The following is a 22,902-nucleotide window of genomic DNA, read 5'->3' on the forward strand; positions in this document are numbered from 1 at the left end:
TCCTTTTTGTTGCTGCCAGAGGGGCAGTGTGTAAAATCATCATTAGCAGAATGTGTGGGAACACTTTCCAAGGTGTTTCTGTATTGTTCCCGAACTGAGATGCTCAGATCATAATGAGGAGCAGAGGGATGAGCAGGGATCACGGGAGATGGGGTCCCTCATTAGGCAGGTGAACCAACCCAGCATTCACCTGCACCTTGTCCATTCCTGTGGCAAAACAGAAAAACCTTGTGTCTGAGGCAGTAATGAGCTCTGCCTCTCGCAGCAACTTCATAAATAAATACCAGACATGACCACAGGCCCACCTGCCTCTGCTTTGAGGCGCTCCCTGCTTCTGGGGTCAATCCCATTTGTTTCCATCCTGTCCATCCAGAGTGACACTCTGGGAGATAGGAAAGTATTTAGGAATATTAAATGTGGAAAGTCAAACAGGATTTCTCCTTTTGTCACAGTAGTGAGTCAAACCTGACCTGAAACCAGTGTGGTTTTTAAGAGTCTTTCCATGAACTTTATTGTGTTCTTATTCAGTTCACTCTGCTTTTCCAGGTGTAGCTTCTGGTTTTATCTCCTGAACAATAGGGTAGTGCTCTCTGTATTTTCAGTTAAAAACAGAGATAAATTCTTCTTAAAAACCTAAGCCTGCAGTCACGGGCATGCTTCTTTTTTTTTTGCAAAAGAAGTGTGTGCTCTGATTGCAGCCAGCAGCAGAGGGTCCCTACCAAGAAGCTCAGAACCATCCTTAGACAGAAAGGAAACACAAAGCTATTGTTCCTTATTAAAGAAAAAAAAAACCAAACAATTTTCCTCATTTTTAACAGTTTTGTTAAATATAGTAAATATATGAAATGTACATTTGGTGTGTAGATGCACAGATATGTGCTGGTCTCCTTGCACTTGCCTGAGGAGCAGGAGCTCACAGCAGTGTGAGCCAAGGAGAGGCAGCATGGTTTCCACCTCTCCCTCCCTCCCTCCCAGACCTCTCTCAGGGCTTGTGCTGCCTTCAGCCCATCCCACACCCTGCCTCTCTCCTGGAGATGGAGTCTCAGCCCAGCTCGCATTGTCTGCGGCCCTGGCTCTGCAGGCTGCCTTGGCACGGTAATTGAATTTGTGCCTCTCAATTCATGCTCCCTCATTTAGGATCAAGTATGGGGAAAGGTTACAATTAATCTGAGTGGGGAACAGAGCCACCAGAGCTAATGATGTGTTACTGCTCTGGAGGGGAATAATTGGGGTCCTTGTGGCACAGAAAACTATTATTAGTAAGTAAAAAGTATCAAAAGAAAGCAACCTGCACCCATCTCCCCATGCACAATTTTGCAATCTGTGTCTCTGTCAGGTTTCCTAAAAATGAAGCGTTTTATTAATGCTTCTGCCTGTAAGCAGGTTTTTTGGCTGTGCCTTTGCACAGGACCTTTTCACAGCCCTGGCTGCTCCCCCCTTGGGGCTCACAGAGGATGCTCAGCATGCACAAAGGCAATATTTGTATGTTAATAACATGGCCATCCACGAGGGAAAAGGGCTCTGCTGCTGCTTGCTCAGCTGAGGAACCACAGGGAATCCCTGCAGAAAATGCAGGCTCCCAGGCTTAATGCAGTGTGCACTGCCTAATTGAAAATGAGCTAATTGCTGCTTTTGAAGGCAAACATGAGGCTGGGCTGGGCAGGCAGGAGCACAGAGCCCCTCCTGAGGGGGACTGTGCTGCAGAGCAGTGAGGTGTGTGTAGGAAATCCCTGCAGGCTGCCAGGGTGCCCCAGGGTCACAGGGAGCACTCAGGGCTCCTGGGGTCAGTGGGACACAGGGCTTACACAGCTACAGTGCAGAGTCAATGAAACTTCCATTGCAAAGTGAAAATTCCCATCTCACTTCATTATTCCAGGTCCTGACTTGTGTTTTTATGTGTGGCAGAACATCACAGATCTTTGCTCAGGGTTAGCTGGGGACATGGGGGATGGCAAGGGCCGTTGTCGCTGCTTAAGGGATACCCTTGGAACACTGGCAGTTTTCAAGATTACAAGACATGAAAGGTATTTCCAACTTCTGTAGTTTTTTTTTTTAAAGAGCAGCTATTTGGAGGGGGAGCAAAAATTGGCTCTGACTTTTTTATTGGGAACAGAAAATGGGGCAGAGCTAAACAGAGTTCTCTTACTTTGTAGCTGACTGAGTTACTCTTAGGATATGATAAAAGATACAGAATACCATTAACATCAGGATGAAGTAATTCTTTTTTTCATTTTATTCCTGCTGCCTTGGATCTAACTTGCTGCAAATGCAAACATTTGTTCTTTGAGGGCAGTAACACAGATCTGGACTTTCAGCTTTTCAGCTCATCAGTCTTGGAGTGTGCTCTGGTCTCACATACAGGAGAGAGACAGCTCCTGGAAACCCCAGGATGGGGCAAAATTCTGAATGTGAACAAACCTGTGAGCTCTGTGTGAGCTGGCAGGGTTCAGCCTTTTGTGGGAAATCCTGTGCTGAGCCCAGCTCACCCTGGCAGAGCCTGGATGGGCACCCAGGGCAGCACTGCCCCCCTCCTGCTCCACTGTGGGCTCCTGGCTGGGAACAGCCTTCAGCTGGGCCTGGGGGGCAGCACAGTGAGTGCAGGAGCTGACACGGGATTTATTTGTCATTTGGGGGTCCACATCTCACACCTTGCACAGGCATCATCTCGGGAAATGTCCTCAGTGGGGCTGTGGTCTGTAGCTGAGGTGTGGAGCAGCCTGGGAGCCCCTGGCTCTGTGGTGTCAGTGAATTATGGCTGTGCACAGAGAGCAGGGCAGTGAGAGGAGCCAGTCTGGCTGTGCTGATGGCCATGGAGTTGGGTTTGTTGGGCACCACAGAAACAGCACTAAGGGCAGTGGCAGTGATGGCTCCTGAGCCCCTGGTGCCCACAGCAGCCCCTGGAGCTGTGGCACAGCTGCTCAGCAGGGCTGGCACTGCTCCTTCCTGGGCACAGACACAGTAATGCAAGTGCTGCAGTTATGGAAGGCTTTGGGTAACAATGCCCAGAGCACAGCTCACGCGTGTCTCCCGCTGTCCCTGCCCTTCCCCATTCCCTGGTGGTGTATCTGGGACCAGCCCTGCTGTGGGTGACCCAGGAGAGGTTCTGAGTGCTCATCAGGTGCTTCAGTAGTCATATTTTGGGCAGTCACAAAGAAGCCTCATTGTGACCACCCAGTACTGTGTTTTCCTCTGGTGAGTGTTCTGTCCCTGTTTTCCCATCATGGCTGTGGTTCAGAAGCTCTGCCATCCCTAACTCTTGTCCCACGGCTGGGCTGTGGGCTGAGGAGACCTGGGCATGGCAGCCTGGAGCAGAACAGGCTCAGCAGACTGGTTAGGTGTCCTGCTGTCCTGCTCCTGAGCTCACTGTCTGCTGCACTGAAGGGCTGCCTCCTGCAGGCCCCACAGGTACAAACACAGAATCCATGTGCTGCATCAGTTCTGCACTGGGGTGACAGGGGACAAACACAGAATCCATGTGCTGCATCAGTTCTGCACTGGGGTGACAGGGGACAAACACAGAGTCCATGTGCTGCATCAGTTCTGCACTGGGGTGAGAGGGTACAAACAGAGTCCATGTGCTGCATCACTTCAGCACCACAGTGAGTGCAGGATTCCTGCAGAGCTGCCCCAGAGAAGCACTGCAGGGGTGGCTCCTGCTTCCCCCAAAGCCAAGCCCCCCTGCCATCAGCAGTGCCCCCCCAGTGTCACCTCGTGCCAGGTGCCACTGGAGCAGCCAGGCTGTCCCTTGGCAAGGAGAGCACAGACATGCTGCCTGTGCTCGTGCTACCAAAATAGCACACGTGGCAGGTACAGTGCCTCTCATTTCCTCTCCTCTGTGGAGTGGGCACGGGAGGAGCTGTACAGAGAGCTGGCACTTGCTGAGGGCCCTGGCACAGGCAGGGCCCCATTGGAAGCTGTCAGGAGGAATTAAGTGCAGGGTGAGTGCTCTGCGTGGGGGTGACTCAGGGGCAGCTCTCAGAGCTGTCCTGCTCCCTCCCTCCTCCCTAGGCCTCTCAGCAAGGCTGCCCTCCTCTCTGGGGGTGTTTTCCCAAGTAATCCCATTAGGAAATTAGGGGTTCTTAGTAACTGTGAGAGGATTGCTGGTTTGTGTGAATGGGAGGGTGCCTGAATGAATGTCATACATTTTGTGCTCTTGATATGAATTTCAGAAGTTTTCTGCCACACACACATTATCCAGCATCCTGGAAAGCTCTGTCATTCCTCTTCAAAGCACTTGGTTATTCCTAAAATGGCTTTAGATGTCTTGGAGAGCATGGAGTCACTTACCAGGGATGTTTAGAAAAGGCAGCACCGTTTCCATTCCTTAGGAGTAATGAGGGGAAATGAGGCTCCCTCGTGACTGCTGTGTATGTTACATTCTTTGAGGGGACTGTGCTGAGGGAGGCTGGCTGGGCTTTGCAGTGAAGTGGAGGTGATTGCTGGCTGCTGTCTTGGTGAGTGAAAGTGCTGTTCATTTTCAAAAGCAGTGTGCACTGTGCCCCTGATGGGCTTTTAGTTACCCAGTGGTGTTTGGAGCTCAGGAGGACTTGAAGCAGCTGCCTTGGGATGCAAGTCCTGTGGGAAATGCTGGCATTGATCAGAGGAAAAAACACATGTCCGGAGCTGATGGTGTAAAATGTTCCTCCAATAGTGTCATGGATCCCTGTCCCTGGGGCACGTGGGATCGATGCAGGGCCATGGACCTGCACTGCTGGGGCACTGCCTGGCTGGGGCTGCTGCTGGCTGAGCTGGAAAGGGCTCACATGGGCAGTCTCTGGGCAGAGAGCACCACCCTGGCTTTGGAAGTGTGGCTGTGAGTGCCACACGGTACCCACGTGCACCAAAGAGAAACAAAACAATTGTGATGCTGGGAAAGCAAAAAAGGCACATCTCAAAGTGATTGTATTACAATGTCATCACTTTGATATGTGTCTTTTTGGAGGTTCTGGGAGAGGAAGGTGAGGAAGATACCCAAGTGGACAGAGCTGGAGAGAGACTGTCACAAGAGAGGAGACTTTGGGGAGTTCAGAGTAGGGCAGAAAGCCAGAGAGAAGTGTGTGGAAGATCAGACCTGCAAAGAGAGGCCAAGTCTGCTCTGTCTAAAAGAAATATGCTCAAAGGAGACAATCACCTACAAATACACAGAGAGACTTAGAATGCAGCCAGCAATCAATTTTCGAATAATGGACTTGATCTTTAGATAAACTAGTAAAAGGCAGTGAGGGTGGAATAAATGTCTGATTTATCACTGCATCCTTCCTTAGCTGCAGCAGCAACACAACTGTATTTTCTTCTCCTTGCTTCCCCCCTCCACATCCTGAACAAAGTCAGGGAAGCACCTTTAGAGCTGTGATAGAAGGGCAGCTGCCAGCCTCCTCACCCTGCTGCTGCTTCACACAGATGCTGCTCGAGTGCTGGGCCAGCCCTGCTGGAAATGCCCAGAGAGCAGGGTGGAGGAAAAAGCAGGCAGAGAGCTTTTCCAGCACAGGACAGTGTGTCACTGACAGGCCACAGGGCCCCTGTGTGTTCCCTGGGAGCAGGAATTTATCCCTGCCTTGCACTCAGATTTCTGGAGCCCTCCAGACAGTCAGCTCTGGACTTGCCTCAGTAGCACTGTGAGGCTGCTCTGCGTTTCAGGGTGGGACCCACCAGCCCAAGGGTTGCTGCAGCTGGGCAGGGTATGGGCTATCTCCTGTGCCAGGGGGGTGGGCAAGTGCCTTATCCCTGTCAGGGCTGCAGAGCTGTGCCTGCATTTGCTCCCCCTCGTGTCAGGGCACAGCTCACCCCTTACCCAGGGCTGTCCCTGGAGCAGGGCCGTCCCTGCTGCTGGCACTGCTCCCAGCCTGGAGCTCCCATGGGCTGCAACCTGCAGCACCACTGAGAGAGGAGCACAAAGGGGCACCTGGGGCTTGCTTTCCTGGGAATTCCCTTGTTTCATGAGGCATTCTGAACAGGTTCATTTGTTAAAATCTTCTCCCAGAAAGAGGTCAGGGGAGCGCTTGCCTCACACAGATCTCAGTGTGTGCAGGGAAGTTCATGGGGTAGCTGGCTAATGGCGTCTACTGAAATTCCCTGTGAAGCAGAGACTGTGGCTGAGGGATACAGCAGAGTGTAAACATGTGGCCTTTTCCTTTCTGCAGATCTTTCCACCATGTTTGGGAAAAAGAAGAAGAGGCTGGAAATCTCCGGCCCCTCCAACTTCGAGCACCGGGTGCACACCGGCTTTGACCACCGGGAGCAGAAGTTCACGGGGCTGCCCCAGCAGTGGCACAGCCTGCTGGCAGACACAGCCAACAGGCCCAAGCCCATGGTGGATCCCTCATGCATCACCCCCATCCAGCTGGCTCCTATGAAGGTACTGCAGCCCTCAGCCTATCTGTCACTGCCCTGATGCACCCTAAGGAAGCAGGGCCGGCACGAGTGGGCTCAGCATGGCACTGTCCAGGGGGCCGGCATGGCTGGGAGGGAGCTGCACATGCAAACATCTAGCAGCAAAAAGGAATTGTGTGTGTGTAAAAGTGGTAGGAGTGTCTCTGAAGAGCCTGAGTCACAGGCCTGGCAGGGCTGAGCCTTGGCACTGCCGGGCTGCAGAGGAAACAGCCCCAGGTCCCAGGGGAGGCCCCAATGCTGCTCCTCTGCAGCACACAGCTCCTTGGTAATTAATTCAGCAACAGGGCTTCAGGCAAAGGCAGGCTGGAGCCAGGGAGAGAGGGAAATGTACACCAAAGGAGGGAAATTAAATGGCCTGTTCAGCTGGGCAAGGAGCTCGGGGAGGGTCTGACTGCACCCACCAGTGGGGTGGGACATGCTGGGGATGGGACAGTGACACAGCCCGGGTCATGGCCTGGGGCTCAGGCTGCTCATCTGGGAGGAACATTTGGCTTAGAGGGTACAGCAGCACTGGGCAGGGAGCCAGCAGGATTCCAGGCTCAGGATTCTGACTAATTGCCCCTGATTGTGCAGTGTCTCTGGGACTGCTCATCCTGACATGCAGGTGAATCACACCTGTGAGATGCTGATCCCAGCCGATGCCAGCCATGCACCTTTCCCTGCCATGCAGCTGCAGAATCAATTTAGGATTTCATTTTCATGAGGATTTTCCTGCAGCAAGGGAAAATCAGATAATCCTGAGAGCATGGACCCTGTAGTTACATTTGCTAAGTGCTCTTTGCTAAATTTGCATTCACTGCCTGCTCAGGAAGGGCACTCATCACCTGCTGATCAGGGCTGCTGGCTGCTGCTGCAGGACAGTGGGGATAAAATCAAGCTCTTCTCTCTTTTTCTTTGCTGTAATAAAATATCTTGCTGATAATGGTGGCCCAGAATAATGAGGAAAAAGGTAGGTAATCTTCTTCCTGCTGCTGTAGGAGAGCAACTTTGTTCCACAGCTCTTCTTAACACCAGAAATATCTCTGGATGTTTGGAATGAATACATGAAGATGTTTTAAAATGGGGGGAGAAAAAAGAAGTTTATTATCTTCCAGAAATACCCTCTCTTTCCTACAGTTCTGGAGCTATAAATCCCTAAGCTTAAAAAGTATAAAATTGCATTACTTTTCTCAGCACTATAAAGATCATATGACTCTGGGCCTTGGCCTGCAAAGGTGGTTCAAGTCCCACTGAAATAACATATGTGAGGGACCAAGCCCCAGATGGGAAATTGCCACGTTTGGAAGTACAGAAAATCACTGTTGGTTCTTTCCAAGAAACTGTAAATTCTTGCTCTTCTGCCTGTGTGTCGGGGCTCTGCATATGAGTAATTGAAATGGGCCTCCATAACAGAGCTACAAAGTTTTAATAGCAGCTAAGAGGCATTGAATATCACCTGAGCATTGGCTTTTAACTCTATTGCAAGATACCAGCTTAATGCATATTTGTTAAGAGTTAGCATGCTTTGTTTTGATACAGCTTAACTTAGAAGCTGAGTTGCAATCACTTTAAGAATATTTAATGTTGCTAAACTGGTTCAGCATAAACATTTAATTTAGAAAAATTTTTAATGTGTGCACTTGCACCAGTACCTACAGTGTTTTAAGGGTATTTGGCACTCCTAACTTCCCTGAGAACTGTAGGTTTAAAATGCACTTGCAGTTCATGAATATAGGAAGCAAAGGTTCTGAGATCTCAGTGCTGTTTAGAACTGCTCTGTTCCACACAGCAGCTGACAGCTCAGTTAGTGCAGTGATGTGGGGCAGAGAAGATGCACAGCTGTGCCCTGAGCCACAGAGCTGAGTCAGGCTGGGGCATTTGACCAGAGTTAGCTCATGCTGTGGTTTCAGTCCTGCAGCAGCTCTGGAACCCTGCTGCCATGTGCTCCTGAGTTCCTTTGCCATGCAATTCCTTCAGTACTGACAGTGTGTGTGCTGTGAGGCAGGAGTGTTCCTCCCAGTGGTGCTGCTGGGTGGCGGAGGAGTGGCACAGATGGGAGCCAGATTTGCACAGCCCAATCCTGCTTCTGGAACAGAGCTGGTGCTGGCTTCCTTGGGGCTTCACCAGAGCTGAGGCGCAGCAAGGGAAAGGCTTTCCCTGCAGCTCTCTCAGTTAGGGCTGTTTGCTTGTCTGCCAGCCTGCAGAGCAGATCTGAGGGTGCACAGTGTCTGCCTTGGGGTGAAACCAACACATGATAAATACTGTCCCTGCTGCATCTCTCCCAGACATCCTGGGGCATGTCAGCCCTGGCTCTGTGCTCCCAGACATCCTGGGGGATGTCAGCCCTGGGGGATGTCACCCCCGCCTCTGTCTGAAAGGCTCCTGGAGCTCTGGCACACGTGTGGCAGCTGCTTCTTGTGGAATGTCAGCCTTTGAATGCCAGCCTGAGCTGCCTGTACAGAGTCATTCATTTCAAAACCAACCAGAGACAGTAATGGGATTCCCCTTCTCGGTGTGGCTGACCCAGATACCAGCAGAGCATTGTGTATTTCAGGTGCAAGCACAAGTACAGCACAGCAGAAAACTTCATGACAAGTGGAACAGCAGTGATCTTGATAGGTTTGAGGGGTAGAGACAAGGAGGGGGTGAAAAAAGGCTCATTTTCCGCTGAAAACATCCCTGCATGAAAAATGTGAGCAGTCTGTGTCTGCCTGTACTTCAGACAGGCTTCTCAAAGGCTGCCATGCTGTTGCCAGGGCTCTTGGTCCCCTTGCCTCAGTGCTCTGCAGTTACTCCATGTGTACTGGAGCTCCTGCTTTGCTGTTTGTTCTCAGCACACAACATGCTTGCCTTGTCTTTGCCTTTGTGCTGCACAGAAGCTCCAGTCTGGTACCACCCTTTGATTTTTGGAAACTTCAGAATCAATAACCAAGCAAATGCGTCTCCACTCCATCCAAAATACCAGGAAAACAGACGTCAGAACCTTTATTCTGGGGATTTCTGCCAGGAGAGCTCATCGTTGCCTGTGTAAAGATGCTCCATTAACACTCTTCAATGCCTGCTGCTGTCAGTGGGAGCAGGGAGGCACTGAAGACTTGTTAAAATCCCTTCCCATGTTTCCTGGTGCAGGGAACAGCTGAGCATCCTCACTTCTGTCAAGTTACTACAGGGAAAAATGCCATTTGTTCCTGAAGAAGTACCATACTGGGGTTATCCTTTAGTTCTCTGTGCTGCTCCATGTGTCAGGCCTCCAGTGCTGTTTTTGTGGGTGCCTTGGGTAGTTTCATCCATCCTCACCTTCAGCAAGACCAGGGTTCCCAACCTGAGAGTGACAGTGCTGAGTTTGTCCTTGAGAAAGGAGGGAGGCAGCTGTCAGTGTTTGGCTGGCTAAACATGTAGGGACTTCCAGAAAACTGGATTCTGCCTGCTGGGGCCTCCTCATGACCTTCTCCTTCCTCTGCAGTGAATCTGCAGTGGAGGACTGACCTCAGGGCTGCCAGCTTCTCTCCCAGCCTTCCATCCTCGTATCTCACAGCTCTGCTCTGTAGGGTTTGTCTTGAAACTTTAGCTTTTCTCACTTCTGCCTCAATCCTTGACCCCAATCCTGGTGAGTTAGCTTTAATTTTTTAAACTTTTCAAAGTTTCTACTGGTGCATTTCAGCCTCTCTCCTGCAAAGAGAAAGAAAAATAAGAAAATGAGTAATTGGTTGTGGCCCTTCCAATAGCTCTGACATGAAAACCAAAGTTTTTGTTCACTCTGCATGAAGACAGAAGGAAAAAAGGCAATTACTTCTCTTCCCCATCCTGTTTGGCCTCTCACATTTTCCCAACACTGACATTCAAGCCTCGTTTAAGGTGCCATTTTTGTCCTACATTTACATGTCCTTGCTTAGATGGAGGATACTGTGCACAGTGGTGCTGAGTGGCCAAGGACCTCAGAGAGGAGATGAGTGAGGGTCCTTGTGCGGGCTTGAGTAGCCAGAAACGTCCAGATTTCATTGGAAACCCCCGTGTGGAACTGCACAGGTGAAATGCCTGGCCGGGAGCAGGGGGGTTTAGGAATACAGAGCTGTTCAGGGGCATAGGAGCAGATGGGCAAAGCAGCGTTGCCTGACCTCTCTTCTCAGCCTCCCAAATTCTGATTTCCCCCTGACAGCTCCTGCCAGGACAGGACCTGGAGGGCTGCTGACATCTCGTGGGCCTTCCCTGTAAGCACAGCCTGAAAGTCCCTGGGCTGTTAATGCAGGTTCTGCATGGCAGCTCAGTGCTGCCTCAGCTGTGGACGGCTGAGGGGCTGTTCCCAGCAGGGCAAGGAACATGTGCTGGGTGCAGGCAACGTGAGCTGGGTGCAGGGAACATGTTCTTAGAGCAAGGAACATCTTCTGCCATGGAACAGGGCACACAGCACCTCTGCTGCAGGAACATGCTGTGCCATGGAGCAGGGCTGAGCGGCTGGGCAGGAGCAGCAGCCAGGGGGGACTGTGGGATCTCAGCCTTTGGAAAGGAGAGGGCAACATTTAGTGGCCAAAGCCCTTCAGCCTGGTCAGATTTTAATGTCAGCCCTGCTCTGGAGGCAGGAGGCCCTTCCAGCCACAGCTCTTCTCTATCTCTATCTGCAAGTGGTTGTTGTCAGATTTGCAATTGGCCTGTAAGACAGCCCCAGTTCCCATTTATTTTGGTCACTGGACGGGAATGCATTTGCTGCTGTGTGCTCCTGGAAGGAAATGCTGCCACACGTTTAAATGGAAGCTTTTCTGCCAAAGGGATCATGCCTCACCTGTGAGAGCCATTTGTTTTACTGCGTCTGTAAGTGACAGTTATCCCTGTTCCCCCCAGATACAGTGCAAATGTGCCATCTAGTGTCCGTGGCTGACTCGGTGTGAGAAGAGCCCAGCTGACAGCTTTGTGTAATCTTGCAGGAATTTAATCACTGCACAAATAGAAATGAGCCACAGGTATGAATCAGTGCAAGCACACAGCTCAGGAGTTCTTAAGAATTTTATCACTGGATTAATATGTTCTGTGTGTTCTACATTGTACAGAGGAAACTTTTGGGTTTATTTCTGATTGTCTGATTTCAGAAAATTATATGTTTTATGTAGGTCCTTTAGAATAACACTTCTGCTGCCTGTGGAGTTGATTTCAACAATAGAGTCAGTATTTAAAAGTCATCTGGAAAATGCCCTCAATAGCAGGCTTTAAATTGGGCAGGAGGCTGGACTGAGTGATTGTTGTAGCTCCCTTCCAGCTGAAACAGTCTATCCCATCCCATCCCATCCCAAAGGGAACACCTCTCCCTGGGATGCTTTAACTGATCCATTCTCAGTTCTTTCTTACAGTTTTGAGTTTCTGGTGCTCTGAACAGCAGAGTTCCTGATCAGCAGCTCTTTCATTTTCTCACAGTTGTCTTCCTTGCTGTTGAAACATTTCATCCAGCCTGGTTTGGACATTGTTTTTCTAGAGCTTCATTTGGAGAATCAAAACCAGCATCATTATCATTTCAGACTGACCCAAAACACAGGATATTCCTCAGTGTTTCAGTTCAGCTGATGTTCCAGAAAGTGAATTATTCACATCCCTCTTTTGGCCAAGATGTCCTTGATGGCATCCCCCACGTTCAGGCAGGTACATTTGTCTGGACTGTGCACACCAGCACCAGGGTGTACAAGCAGGACCTGGCCATCCTAGAGAATCACTGAGGCTGCCAGTAAAAAAAAAAAGCACAGAGTAAATGCTGTAAGTGTGATACTAGTGTTGGAGGAATCTTGCAAGGGGAGCTTTAGTCCTGTTAGTGACGCCCACGTGGGTGAGCAGAACTTTGCAGTTCACAGAGACTGAAAGTGAACTTGCAGCTCACAGTCTGCAGCTGCTGAAGCACAGCGGCCTCCAGAGCTCAAACCCATGGTAACCTACAGGTCTGCACATGAAGGGCCAGACCCTGGTGCCAGCATTTCAGAAACTGAGTCTGGTCTCCTCTGGGAGTACCAGGCTGGGAATACTCTCCAGGTAGCACTTTGTAACCTGAAACAAGCCAGGAATGAGATCCTGACCAAGGACACTCATAATCAGGTTCTGTTTTTAACCTGGAAGCTGGTCCCTGAAGACAAATCTATGGCACGCTGTTCCAGTAACTGCTGGCTGGCTTGGCTGTCCTGGAAAATGAGCCACACTGCCAGCCTGGTGTGAGCCCTTGGAGTCCAGAACAGAAACCAGACAGGTCACAGTCCCACTGAACCATGCTCCATGGAATACAAATCTTCATTGTCCCTCCAATCCAAACCTTTCTGTGATTCCATAATTATAACCAAACAGCCACATTTATTCAATCCCAGCAGAGTTTGGTTCAATAGAGTCACAGGATCAGAGGGGAAGAAATGTTGTCAAGCAGCTGACACCTGTGGAGCCAGAGCTGCAGGTATAAATGTGCTCCTTTCTGTCTCCTGCTCTGACATGATTAGATCTGGGCTTTGGTGGCTCTCTAGGAATTTGCAAGTGCTTTTCTGAGCGTTCTTTCTTGTCTTCCCCTTCATGCAGGATCCAATTACACCAGACAAGTGCTGTGTATTACCAGGGAACAACACTGACTTACCTGCAGAGACTTTTAAATGCTTTTTCTGTTGTCTGTGGGATGAGCCATGTGTGTGTGCACCAGGAAAGAAAGGGCATTTCAGATACAGATCTTTGGAGAGAGAAAAGTGAATGAAAGGGAAGTATTTAGGGTGAGCATTTCTGCTTTATAATTGCTGAGATCCCGCAGGTATTAGTAGTTAGCTATCAGGATCACACAGTTAAAAGGACAGCATAAGATTGTGAATTTTACTGAATTTCACAGTTTTGTAGTCTGAGCAGAGCAGTAATTGGTATCTGTGTCCTACTTTGTAGTTAATGATTCTCACAGAGCATAGTGCATGTGAAGATCCTTATTGCTAAGGCTTACCCTTCCCTGAGAACAGCCCTTTCCAGGAGCATGGGATGGACAGGTGTAGAAATGTGCTTTAAACACAGGGGTTTGCATGAACCAGCCTGGGAAAGGCTCTGGAGCACGAGGGGAGGTCTGGCTGCCATGGCACAGCCCATGGGGGAAGCGGCCCCATTTCACCCTTCTGCTTCTCCCTGCCTTGGGGAGCTGCAGGGCAGGGGCAGCTCCGTGCCAGGCAGATCTGTCACTGAGCCGGGCAGGGCAGGGGCAGGGGGGGGGATCAGCTCCGTGCCAGGGGCAGGGGGAGTTGCTCCACTGCTCCATGCCAGGCAGATCTGTCACTGAGCCTGGCAGGGCAGGGCAGGGGCAGGAGCAGCTCTGTGCCAGGGGCAGGGAGATCAGCTCTGTGCCAGGCAGATCTGTCACTGATCTGGCAGCTCCGATCCGTGCCCAGCCCTGTGTGCACTTGGGGGCGACACAGCCCAGCAAATGCAACACATCGGGATCAGCTTGAAGGGCTGGAGCAGTTCCTTGTGCACCTGAGATCCTGGTGCTGGGCTGGTCCCACCTCTGCTGCTCTGAATCTCCTGCCTCACCTGGTTCTCACCAAGGTGTTTGATTTGCACTTCTCCTTTAAACAGGGAATCGTTCAAATGTCAGCTGAGGAAGCTCCTCATGTCTTCTGTCTCACCTGCCTTGTAAATTTGACCTAAGCATCAGATTTCTGCACAGGAGCACTTTTTGCTTCATGACCATGTTTGCAGATGAAAACCACTCCGTGGGAGTCAGTCCTGCTTCCCTAGGACATTCCTGTGGCTGCATTTCCCATTTGATAGTGTCCTTGAAAAGGAAAAGTAATATATTTCTTTGGAAGAATGAATGCTGCAATTTTCAATGCAGATGAAATTGGTTTGTGTCTTTATTTTGCCAATACAAATTCCTGGATTCCCTGAAATCAAGGAATGAGCTTTCAGGAGAGGATGAAGGAGTCCAAAGTAGTCAGAGACATCAGTCACATTAAAAGGTGTTCCTAGCATGTGTGTGGGCAGGAATGCACAATTTTAGTGTGCTAGGAAGAACCTGGAAACTTTCTGGCTGTTTAAGGCCGTGGGACTGAGGCATGTTTTGGCACATGGCTGGTACAGGATGGTTTCACCTTGGCAGTGCCCTCCCTGCCCCCTGGGCAGAGCTCTGCACACACCAGCCTGCCCTTCCTCAGGTGCTGACCCCAAATTCACAGGGCTGGCATTGCAGGACTGATTGAGCCCTGAGCAGGGCCCGTGGGCAGTGAGCCCCATCCAGCTGCAGGGCTGGGGCTGGGGCACCTTGCACTCACCAGCCTCTGCCTGATGGTTTATGGGGTAGGACAGTCACTGACAGCCCTCTGCCGTGACTGGCAGGAGCGTTTCTTGTGGCTCTGCCTGCCCAGAAACAGAACTGTGGACTTTGTCTTCAAGCACCTGCTGTATGTTAAGCTTCCTTTGCTGTGGCAATACAGTTCTAATTGTTTGTTCTAAATTAACAGACTGTCAGAACCCTCATTTTAATTAAAAGTAGGAGATGACCCTGACCACAGTGGAGTGACCCAAGAGCCTCTGCCCTCCTGAGCAAGTGCCCCTCTGTCAAAGCTACCAGATGAAGGCAATTACTTCCTGAGTGTAAAATGTTATCACACTGGAATTGACTTAAATATTTCAGAGAGCTCAATCAGACTGCAGCCAGAAAAATCTTTCACTGAGGGAGAAAAGCAGGGGGATCATTAATTGGGTTAATGCTCCATCAACCTTGCGTTTGTTAATGGGCATGTTGAGGGCAGAGGGGAGCCTCACCCAGGGAAACTCCATCCTGGCTGCAGGGAGGGTTTGTGAATCCAGGCTGTGCCTCTGCTCAGCTCCTCTCTGGGGCTGCTGGGGCAGAGCAGGCTGCATTCCCCTGTGCAGTGCCCTGTGCAGTGCCCTGTACCATGGGGCACATGTGGGGTTTCACACCACCCACCCTACAGCAGGGCTGCTCTCCCCATGGGAACCCCATCACCCCCACTAGGGTTGGTGATGCTGGTGATGTGGCTGCAGAGAGCTCCATCCTCTGGGATAGCCCCAGGCCCTTGCAGGCTCCCCTTGCTGTCCCAGCTCCCTGCAGTGTCCCTGGGGATGCTTGCACCCAGCTCAGATGGGCAGCAGAGTCAGTTCATTCCTGCTTTGGGATGCATTTTGGGATGTGTTGTCCTATGACAGGGATGATGCCAGGGCTGAAGGAGGCACCAGGACTGCCAGCAGCCCTTGCTTCATCTCCTGTGTCCTGTGCCCTCTGTGCACTGCTGTGCTGGAACCATTGCCACCAGCCTCATGGAAATGCAGCAGTGCACGGAGGGCAGTTACAATTCCTGTGACTAGTGTGTTTGAGTTATTTAATTTTGTGGGACATTCTTCTTTTCCTTTCCATCTCTGGATCAAAGAAAGCTTTGAAGGGTCCTAAGTGCTATGAAACAGAAATTGTTTGGTTTGAGATTTCTCCACTCCTCTCCCTGAAATTGTTGAACCCATCAGTAACACTGATCAGTATTACAGACACCTTCTGTATCACTGAATCAGTAATACAGACACTTTCTCTTTCAAATTAAAACTTTTAAGTCACATTTCACTCATTTGCTGTGTGTCTGAGAGATTTGCGTGTGTATATGACATATAAAATTGCACAGATCAGATACATTTCACGTAAACCCAGAATAATTACTTTAAACATTTAAAATTCTCTAATAGCATTTCAAATTGCATATAACAAGCATTTTTGTGTATTTAATAAAAAAAATAAGGAAAAATTACTAGAATGTAGATATTTCAGTGGTATTTTAAACTAAACCTTGTGTTAAAGTTACTGTATTTTAAGATGTCAAAGGAATTACCAGGGAATGTGATTCTAATGAAACGTTGCTCTTGTTGTTATGGAAACCAACTTTTAAACTGCTGTGCAGGGTGGAAATTACACAGTGCTGTTTTGGTGAGCCTTTTTTTATAGCTTTCCATTATTTTGCTTTTGAAGAATTTAACCAGCTGGCAGTGGTGTTGTTCAGCATGTCAGGCTGCTCTCAGGCTGTGCCTTGGTTTTCAGGCTGGGATTTGGAGCCAGCTCAGGTGATGGCCCATCCCAGACCTGGCACATCCTGCACACCCATGGCTCTGTCTGGGGCATTCTGCCCTCCTAAGGCTGGCTTGGCTGGGTTTTACCTGGGTTTGCATTTCTCTGGCTCCTGTTTGAGAGCCGTCCCAAGCAGGGATTTATGGATCTCCTGGAAAGGGATCAGAGCAGTTAAGGAGGGAGGGATCATGGCTCACCTGCTGGCACACTCCATGGCAGGGGCAGGTGACACCATCTCGTGCTCCTGGTTTGGGCAGGTGACCTGTGGAGTGAACTGCATGGTTGGTCCAGGGAGCAGAGACCCAAAATCCTGGCCCAACCCCACTGCAGTCTGCAGAGAGCCTTCTCCAAGGAGGGAGCTGAGGGATACCAAAATGATTCATGTTTTTTAATACTGTGTTTGTGGGGAAATGAGAATTTATAGCATTGAGAAGGAATTCATAACAGAAATTATATCAACTCCAAGGCCTCCAGGTGTACAGCAGGCTCCAAATTACAGCTTCAGGAAGGGATGCTCTGACATAGCTTCCTGTCTGGTGTGTATTCCTTGAGACTAACCAAGAGCTGCTTCTGTAGGCAGCTGTAGATCAGAACTGGGGCAGCTCCCACAGGACACTGCTGGAGGGTGCAGTGATGAACTGCCTCCTTTCCCACCCTGTATCTGATGGGTTCCTGCCCAGAAGGCTTCTTTGCAGGCTAATCCGTGTGCCACAAGTGCCCTGAACTCCCCACTGAGGGGAAGGAGGGAATGGAGGTGTACAATTCTTTTTCAGTCCTTCTGATGCAGCTTGCCCATTTGGGTGTAATTAAGGATTCACTGGGATGTGGAAGGGTTGGGAGGATAATTCTGACACTGTCCCTTGGGAAAGCAGCTCAGAGTTTGGAATTTGTCCCCCAGTGAATATTGCATGGAGGAAAGCCTGAAGTGCCTCTGACACCTTGGCTGCAGCTGTGAAACCGTGTTACTCACAGGGAAAGCTGGAGTTTGCCTTCTTACTGATGACAGGGATCAGTTTTTCTCTCCACATGCTGCTCATATTTGTTTACACTGGGAATAAATGTGGTGTCATGAACAGCTTCAAATACTTTGAGATGTCTTGCAACACAAGAAAATAAATTGCCAATACTTCCATCACTTAGAATTATTCTGACCATCTGTGCTTTATGCACCTTTTCTTAAGAACAAAAAAAAAATATTTTCAGCATGGGCTGTGCTTTTAGTTTATGTGTAAAGCAGATAAAGAGAGAAGCTAGCTAGAGGCAAAATCAGAGTTTAGATTGGCTGTTCATAAGGGCGACCTTCCCTTAAAATTCCTTTTTTTTCACCCTGCACATCACAGAGATTTAGAGCCCTCATTGACTGCAGAAAACACAGCTCCAGGAGGACAAAGGATGATATATTCTCAACGAGTGTGTAAAGTATAGTAGTTCTAAAGACAATAAATGCAAGGTCGCATTAGGGCACAACAGTTAATTACCCACTTCATTACTGTCAAGGTTAATACAGTATTTGAGCACAGGAGCTGTTTCTCATCTGCTGCTGGAAGCAAGGCAGGACAGCCTCAGCGGCAGGCAGATCCATTACAGCTTATCAGGGCAGCACAGGCACTGCAGAGCCCCATGAAGGATGGCTGCTGTCACCAGGGAGCCATGGGACAATCAGGGAGCTGGGCCCGGCCCCACACACGGGCGCTGCACCCACAGGGACACACGGGGAGCTGGGCCCAGCCCCACACACGGGCACTGCACCCACAGGGACACACGGGGAGCTGGGCCCAGCCCCACACACGGGCACTGCACCCACAGGGACACACAGGGGAGCTGGGCCCAGCCCCACACACGGGCACTGCACCCACAGGGACACACGGGGAGCTGGGCCCAGGCCAGGGCACTGCACTCCATAGGGGATCAGACCTGCAGCACTTCAGAATTGTGTATAAACATTTAAGTTCTTTTCAGATAGAATACCTCTATCACAATCAGATAGAATGTCAAGCAAACCTCTTGACAATACAGAGCATTTCACACAGTCTTGATGAAACACTTCCCAAATTTCCTTCTCCATGAACGCTACAGTTCTTTTGATAAGAATGGTGCTGGATATTTCCTTGGAGAAGATCAAGCTGGTGTAGGCTGTCTGATTGAGCCTGGGAGCATTTCACCAAGTCTGGCCTTCCATATAAGGGAAATGCAAAATTTAAAAACGACCCAAAGCAAGTAGAAATATTATTGTTGTTGCTGTTAGAAATAATTAGGTATCATAATTGATAATAATTGTTATTCATAGTAACAAAGCACTGACTATTCAGAAAGTGTGCCTCTGGAACGGGTAAGTTTTATCCTCCCTTTGTGCTGGCCATTTTCATTTTCTCATGGAAAATAATCTGAAGCCAATAGGAATTGCAGCCATCACATTTGCAAGTCACTGTTAGCCAGTGATCATCCTTAAAATGCTGGGACCAAAGAGATGGGGTTTAGTTCTTAATCCCCTTCACTTCACCAGTCAGGAGGAGACAGCACTGAGCTCCCAGAGCTGTCCAGGACAGCTTCACCAGGCTGAGGCTTCAGTGGCAAATGCTTTTTTTTTCTTTTGAAACCAGAATTTCCTGTAAGATCATTTTACTATTAGTGCTATTTTTAAATCCCCACAGTGGAAAAGGTTCCTCCCACGCATGCACCTGTCTGCAGAAAATCCCCAAACTGCAGGGATTTGTCACCAGTGAATTCCCTAACAAACACTCAGCTGCGTTTTCTGAACCTTCCTTGTGAGGGTGTCTGACAGTGCAGACAGAGCAGAGCGTGCCTGGAGGGGCAGGGGGCAGCTCCCCTTCCCTTGGCACACCCAGGGGAGCTCTGCTTTGTGCAGGTTCCCTGGAGGTGTGAAATGGGCACTTCCCTCCTCGGCAGGCCTTGCACAGCCGGGTGTTTCAATCTTGTTTCCAATTATAAGCATTTCATTGTCGAATGTTGCTGCTTTATTATGTGATAATTAAATAGGAATGATCGTGCAGCCATCCTGCCTAAGAGGCTGGAGCAGAATTAAAGCAATCCCTCTCATCCTGCTGAATGGCTTTGGAGGTGAAAGGAGTGATCTATTTGCTGTCTCTTATTTTTGCTGTCCTATTGTTTCAGTACCCCTGGCTTCAAAATAGCAAACTAGGCAAGTAATTATGGACATAAATCAGAGCAGGAGGCAGCATGAGGTCAGCACTGCTTTGCTTTTCACCTGCCTTTTCTCAGCTGCCTCTTGCTGGGAGACAAAGCAGTACATTCCTGTTAATTTTGTGCTCTTACTAGTGATTGAATGCTTTTTTAGACAAAGTTTGAATCCTTGAGTGCTGTCAAGCAGGAGTTGAGCAGTCTCGCCATGCTTGGAGCAAGTGCAGAGTGATCAGGCTGGCTCTGGAATGCTGTGGTTGGTGTCCAGTGTCCCATATTCAGCGTGTGCCCTGCCTGCTTGGTTCCTGATACACCACAGTCCATGTGCAGCACTTCCAGAGAGGGGAATCTCCTTGGGGTGACCACGGTGACTCTGTTGAAAAGCTCAGTGAGTTAAGTAAGATGCAGCCAGAGATACTTAGCCAAAGTAAATCAACAAAGCAAACGTGTTTTCAGTGGAGCCTAGCTGATTTATGGCCCTGGGCACCAATCTGTACATCTTATTCCTGTTGGGTGTTTGTAAACGTGCAGTGGTGCTCAATGGCAGTGCCAGGTGAGAAATGGATGCAGGCACGTGTCACAGCCCTCAGGTGGAACTGGCTAAAAAATGAAATATTTCCTGAAGGACAGCTGTAACCACACACTGCTCACCTCCCATCCTAGCAGGAGCAGCAGTGCTTTAGGCATAAAGGAGTGGGATGGGATCTGTGGGAGGCTTGGCGATAGTGGGACACAAACTGTGCCAGCACTTGGCATCCCTGACATGGGTGTCCCAGAGCCATGGTTGTGCACCATGGCCTGCTGGATGCTATGTGTTACAAGGAGATGGAGTTAAGTGGTTTTCCCTCTTTCCCAAGTGTATTTTACATTAAGTTAACTAAGAGGCAGTCCTCAGTAGGATTCTGCTACTCAGGAACATACTGTTTTGTAAAAAAAGAAAAAAACAGGAAAATTCAGTGCCTGATTAACTGTATGCTACTTTTCATTCCAGCAGTTTGCTAAAATAGCACATGGAAGTGACCACTGAATGATTCTCATTTAGCTTATTCATGCCCTGAAAATCCGACTCAGCCCACCAGTGTGGCTTGATGCAGACAACTGAATAAGAACAAATGGAAAATAAGTAGTGAGTTTGGATGTCTCTATTGTTGGCTGCTGAACACCCACCTCTGAAATTGGGCTTTTTGAGAGTGTCTTGGGGTTGCATGCCAAATCCCAGCTTGTGATCTGCACTGTATTTAAACATTTCTTCATGGCCTACTGTAATTATTTATTGAGGTTTTTTTTTAAGCAATGAGATATGTGACGAAGAACATAAGACCTTGCTGTGGGTAGTCCTGGGTGAATACAGACTTCTGTCCTTTTTGGTGGTTTTTTTTTTTTTTGGTGAAATACTGAACAAAACCCAGTGTTTAACCGAAGCCATTTTGTATTGGCAGACCATTGTTCGGGGGAACAAGCCTCGAAAGGACACTTCCATCAACGGGCTGCTGGAGGAGTTTGACAACATCTCGGTGACCCGCTCCAACTCGCTGCGGAAGGAGAGCCCTCCCCGGCACCACCAGGGCAGCGCCAACCACGCGCCCCGGCCCCGGGAGGAGAATGGCTTCATCATGTGCTCGCAGTACTCGAGCGAGTCGGACAGCACGGCCGAGGGCTCGGGGGAGCGGCTGCGGGACCGGGCCCTGTGCGGGGACGAGTGGGACCGCTACTGCCAGGGCAGCCTGGCCGCCAGGCACAACGGGCACCTGCTCAAGGTCACGGCCCGTGACTTCTACTACTCAGAGGTGGCCCCCCTGCAGCCAGAGCTGTCCCGGTTCCTCCCGGATTACCAGGCTCACCTGGAGAGCAAGCCCAAGGCGCTGGAATACGGCGGCCTGAGGCTGGAGTACCAGCGCGTGCCCAGCGGCTCCTCCCTGGACTACCGAGATTCCTTCCCCTACGCCCCGTCCCGGGCCTCGCTGCAGAGCGAGGGCCCCCGGGACAGGCTGGACTACGGGGACCCTGACTGGGGACACGGCCTCGCCAAGGAGGACATGGACAAGAGGCCCAAGTCCTCGTACGTGGACCCCGCGAGCCCCCAGCCGGCCATGAGGCAGAGGTCCAGGTCGGGCTCGGGCCTGCAGGAGCCGGCCATGCCCTACGCGGGCATCGCCTTCAAAGCCCACCAGCAGGGACATCCCTACAGCTCGTACACCTACCCCCGGCTGTCCGAGAGCGCAGCAGGAGTGCCCAAGGTAACCCAGGGGCTGCACAGGGCCGGGGCAGCAGGGAGGGCAAGGAGCCATGCGTGGGCACACCGTGCCAGTCGGGGCTGGGAACGGCCCCCAGCGCTCTGGGGCTGCTCCTTGGCAGCCGTGCAAACCCACCCACTGCACTTGGGTGTATGGAAATGGATGGCAGGGACAGTGGGTTTGAGGTACTTATTGAAAGGCAGCTTTGGAGTGCCCATCTTCTGGGGATTTTATTTGAAATTCCCAGTAAGTGCAAGCCCTTCAGCGGTTTTTTGTAGCTTCAGGAGTTCCTGCACCTGAGCAGATCTATAGCAGGAGGTAAGATGCTGGTCTGGTTTGTGTATCAGATACTTCTGTGTTTGAATTGTTACTCTGCAAGGCTGAAACCTCCATGTTTCAGTATTTGTACTGTATTTATGCCATCTTTGTATTACAAGGTTTATGAGCTCTTCACTGCTCATGAGAGTAGGGGCTTACTCCCTTCTGCATTGTTTTTAAGCATTGAAATGAAGTCAAAGCAGCTGATCTCACCCAAGACATTTTAGATGCAGTTTAAAAAAGGGTTGATGTGCAAGAAAGCGTTTCAGCCATGTTATCTAGAGGCAGCTTCCCTCCACAGATCTGTCCCTGCTCTGCCACATGAGGAGTGTTACCTGCACAGGCCCTCCAGCCCTGCTTGCAGCAGGGTGCTGTGACCACTTGTTCAGTTCAGAGTGCTTTTCTCACACCTCTAGTCACATAACCATGGTGACCTTCTTAGCATCTAATGCTGTGCAAGAGGTGCCTTTTCAGTGTAGTTTGCTCTGAACATCTCTGAGTTCCCCTAGCAACGGGCACTGTGGTGATCAATTTGCCAAGCCTGGGGTTGCTGTGACTTTTCCCATGCTGAGGTGGGTGACTGTCAGTGGTGAGGTGTGTTCTTCTCTCTGATGATAGCTCTCCAGTGCATTTGCTTCTGTCTGTGCCCTGCTGCAGTGCCAGGTCTGCAGATCCCTGATGTCCCTGGCTTGGAGCTGTGCCAGCCTTGTGCCTCCTCAGGTCTGGCTGCTTTGCCATTACCGTGGTGCAGTGCCCGTGGGAAGGGGT

At 50.1% G+C, this 22,902-nt stretch overlaps 1 protein-coding gene across 3 annotated transcripts in view; it reads left to right on the forward strand.

The window, feature by feature from the left end:
- The window catches only part of PAK5 (p21 (RAC1) activated kinase 5), a 148,852-nt gene that overhangs the window by 109,982 nt on the left and 15,968 nt on the right, over positions 1-22,902 (forward strand). For all 3 annotated transcript variants that reach the window (XM_058021736.1, XM_058021734.1, XM_058021735.1), the window contains exons 2-3: positions 6,141-6,355; positions 21,022-21,819. In XM_058021736.1, the coding sequence (XP_057877719.1) occupies positions 6,141-6,355; positions 21,022-21,819 (1,013 nt within the window). The remainder of the gene's footprint in view (positions 1-6,140; positions 6,356-21,021; positions 21,820-22,902) is intronic.

This window comes from Melospiza georgiana, chromosome 3 (genome assembly GCF_028018845.1).
Source record: "Melospiza georgiana isolate bMelGeo1 chromosome 3, bMelGeo1.pri, whole genome shotgun sequence".
In the NCBI taxonomy this organism is placed as follows: domain Eukaryota; kingdom Metazoa; phylum Chordata; class Aves; order Passeriformes; family Passerellidae; genus Melospiza; species Melospiza georgiana.